The sequence below is a fragment of the Vollenhovia emeryi genome, unplaced genomic scaffold (genome assembly GCF_000949405.1).
Source record: "Vollenhovia emeryi isolate VEMERY1.0 unplaced genomic scaffold, V.emery_V1.0 DF945001.1, whole genome shotgun sequence".
Classification (NCBI taxonomy): Eukaryota; Metazoa; Arthropoda; class Insecta; order Hymenoptera; family Formicidae; genus Vollenhovia; species Vollenhovia emeryi.
The window spans coordinates 1-2314 of record NW_011961365.1 but is presented as its reverse complement, the minus strand read 5'-3'; the positions used below and the strand labels follow the sequence as shown (position 1 = coordinate 2314).

The following is a 2314-nucleotide window of genomic DNA, read 5'->3' as shown; positions in this document are numbered from 1 at the left end:
TTTAGCTGCATAATTTCGATATCGGCCTCATCTTCCAGCTTTGTCCATTGTTGCCTTAAAGAAGCGATATACAGATCAGAAGACACAAGCAATTTGTGGATGAGATCTTGATTTGCTGCCAGTCGAGAATACCTTCGAGTATGAAATTCTCGGAAGCGCTTAAAATCTTTGTTGCGTGCTAATTCAGTAATACCAATTATAAGCTGACTAAACCGTTTAAAAAACATATTTCCTGTCACAGGAACAATTTACACAATTATTTACATTACACGCGCGCGCGCGAGCATGATCAATGATTTGATTATATTTTTATGTGTTGGTTATTAACAACAAATTTACATTGTTAACGTAATTCTAATATCTATTGATTCATAATTCTACGTGTAACTAATTCATATATTTAAAATACCCTCAAATAAGGAATCTAAAAATTACTATTTGTTTATTTGATTGTTTATAATAATGGATATTGTTAGTTTACAATCAAGTTTTGTTAGAAATCATTATTATAGTAATTTTAGACCAATTAAGTTAAGAAACTAATTATTTCTGTGATAAAGCACGGGGAACCATAATTTCTTTGAATAATTTGTTAATAACAATTAAGTTAAATTATTATTGAATTATTTTATTTCTTATGATGGGACAGTATTGATTTTCATCGATAGTAAGGTTGTTAAAGTAGCTTGGAGTCAGATAAAAAATAATTTATTCGAAAAGTGCTAGTTTAACACATTTTTTCTTACATATTTTTGCACCAACACAAAAAATCAAAATTCGGCTCTCACAGTTCTCTTCAGAATTTATTTCCGAGTATTTCTGTTCAAGAAACATTAAAATCGGTTAAGAAATACGACCTGTAGCCTATTTTGAACAGGTGTTTGTCCGTTCCAGACCACTGTGCGACCGCGACGGTGCGGGGGAGGGAGGATTTTCTATAGAGTAAACAGATTAGTGGAGGATTAAAATTCTTTACTGAAGTAAACAGAATAATGGGAGGATTAAAATTCTTTCCTGGAGTAAATAGAATAATGGGAGGATTAAAATTCTTTCCTGGAGTAATCAGTTCAATGGAGGATTAAAATTCTTTACTGGTTGAGGGAGAAACTCTGTTGGAGATATAGAATTGTAGTTTGTAAAAGGTAACTAACAATATATTTTCTATCACATTCTATCTTATTCTGATGAGTGGGCGGGGGAAGATGTAGGGTTAAGGGTGGGGTAAGTTAAAAATTTTCCTGGGACTTCAACTAGTAAAGACGCCCTCAGAGTTTCAGTCGTCGCCGTCGAAGTGAGTCGATTTCTCCGGTGTTTCCAGTACAGTGTTAGAAGAATGAATCATTACGTTCCTCTGGATATGTCGTCCAAGAAACAGTGTAACGCGTAAGTACCGTAAGTTATATATATTGCATATATATTGTATACATTTTTTCCACATTTAATTGTATTTTTCAAACAGTTTTAGCAATCGGCGTTACATGCCGTATGTTCCTCGAAGCAGTTATACGCCATCCGTTCCTCAAGATGAAACTACATCGTGCAAGAAACTGTGTGGTGACGTGTAAGTACCATAAAGCTACTGCATATTTACACACATTTTTTTCACATATAATTGTATTTATTTTACTTTATATATTCTTTCAGTTCTGATGAACCTCATAACCCACCGCGTATCATGTGCAGGAGGTTACCGCTGACATCTGCAGCATTCAAATATATAGATATTGGGATCAGAGTAGTACCTCGTGCATCCTACGTAGAAATAATTCTCGGCGATAATCAAGGACATCAGATGGAGTTAGATCAATCAATTTGGAAAGAATACAGAAAAAATCCATCAAAAATAGACCAGCTGCTAAAGGCAACAGATGCGGCATCATCATCAGCGGTACAGCTTAATCATTTAGCTCTAGAACTAGTTAGAACGCGCCACGGAAATATTGTAAAAGTAACATCAAATAATACTTCTATGTACATGAAACCATCAACCATATCATTTTTGTTTGAACTGGAACACTGTGTAGATCGCATATACTTTCATGTGTATGATGATCTAGAAACAGTACATGAAATCTTCGAAGAACTCGTTGTGCGTTTACAAGATATATGGATGAGTGGCGAAAAAAAATGTGATTCACCGAACGATGCAGTGAGAATCCTACACGACATGTACTATAAAAATTCAATCGAAAATTGTGAATTTATTTCGATCATAAAGTGCGAATTAATGGCTTATGCCGTAAAAGAAATTCTTGGCGAAGCCAAAAGTCGGGGTGATGTATTTTGATAAATTGAGATAATAAAATGAGATTAA

General features: G+C 34.2%; 1 protein-coding gene across 1 annotated transcript; it reads left to right on the top strand.

Moving 5' to 3' along the window:
- The first annotated feature begins 1545 nt into the window (after positions 1 to 1545).
- Positions 1546 to 2287, top strand: LOC105562190. The gene is made up of 2 exons (XM_012012823.1): positions 1546 to 1561; positions 1645 to 2287. The coding sequence occupies exon 2, from the start codon at positions 1676 to 1678 to the stop codon at positions 2285 to 2287; it is 612 nt and encodes a 203-aa protein (XP_011868213.1). The 5' UTR covers positions 1546 to 1561; positions 1645 to 1675.
- Positions 2288 to 2314: the final 27 nt, after the last annotated feature.

Excerpts from the sequence above, each read along its gene's own strand:
- LOC105562190 (XM_012012823.1), top strand. The coding sequence starts at position 1,676 with ATGTGCAGGAGGTTACCGCTGACATCTGCAGCATTCAAATATATAGAT.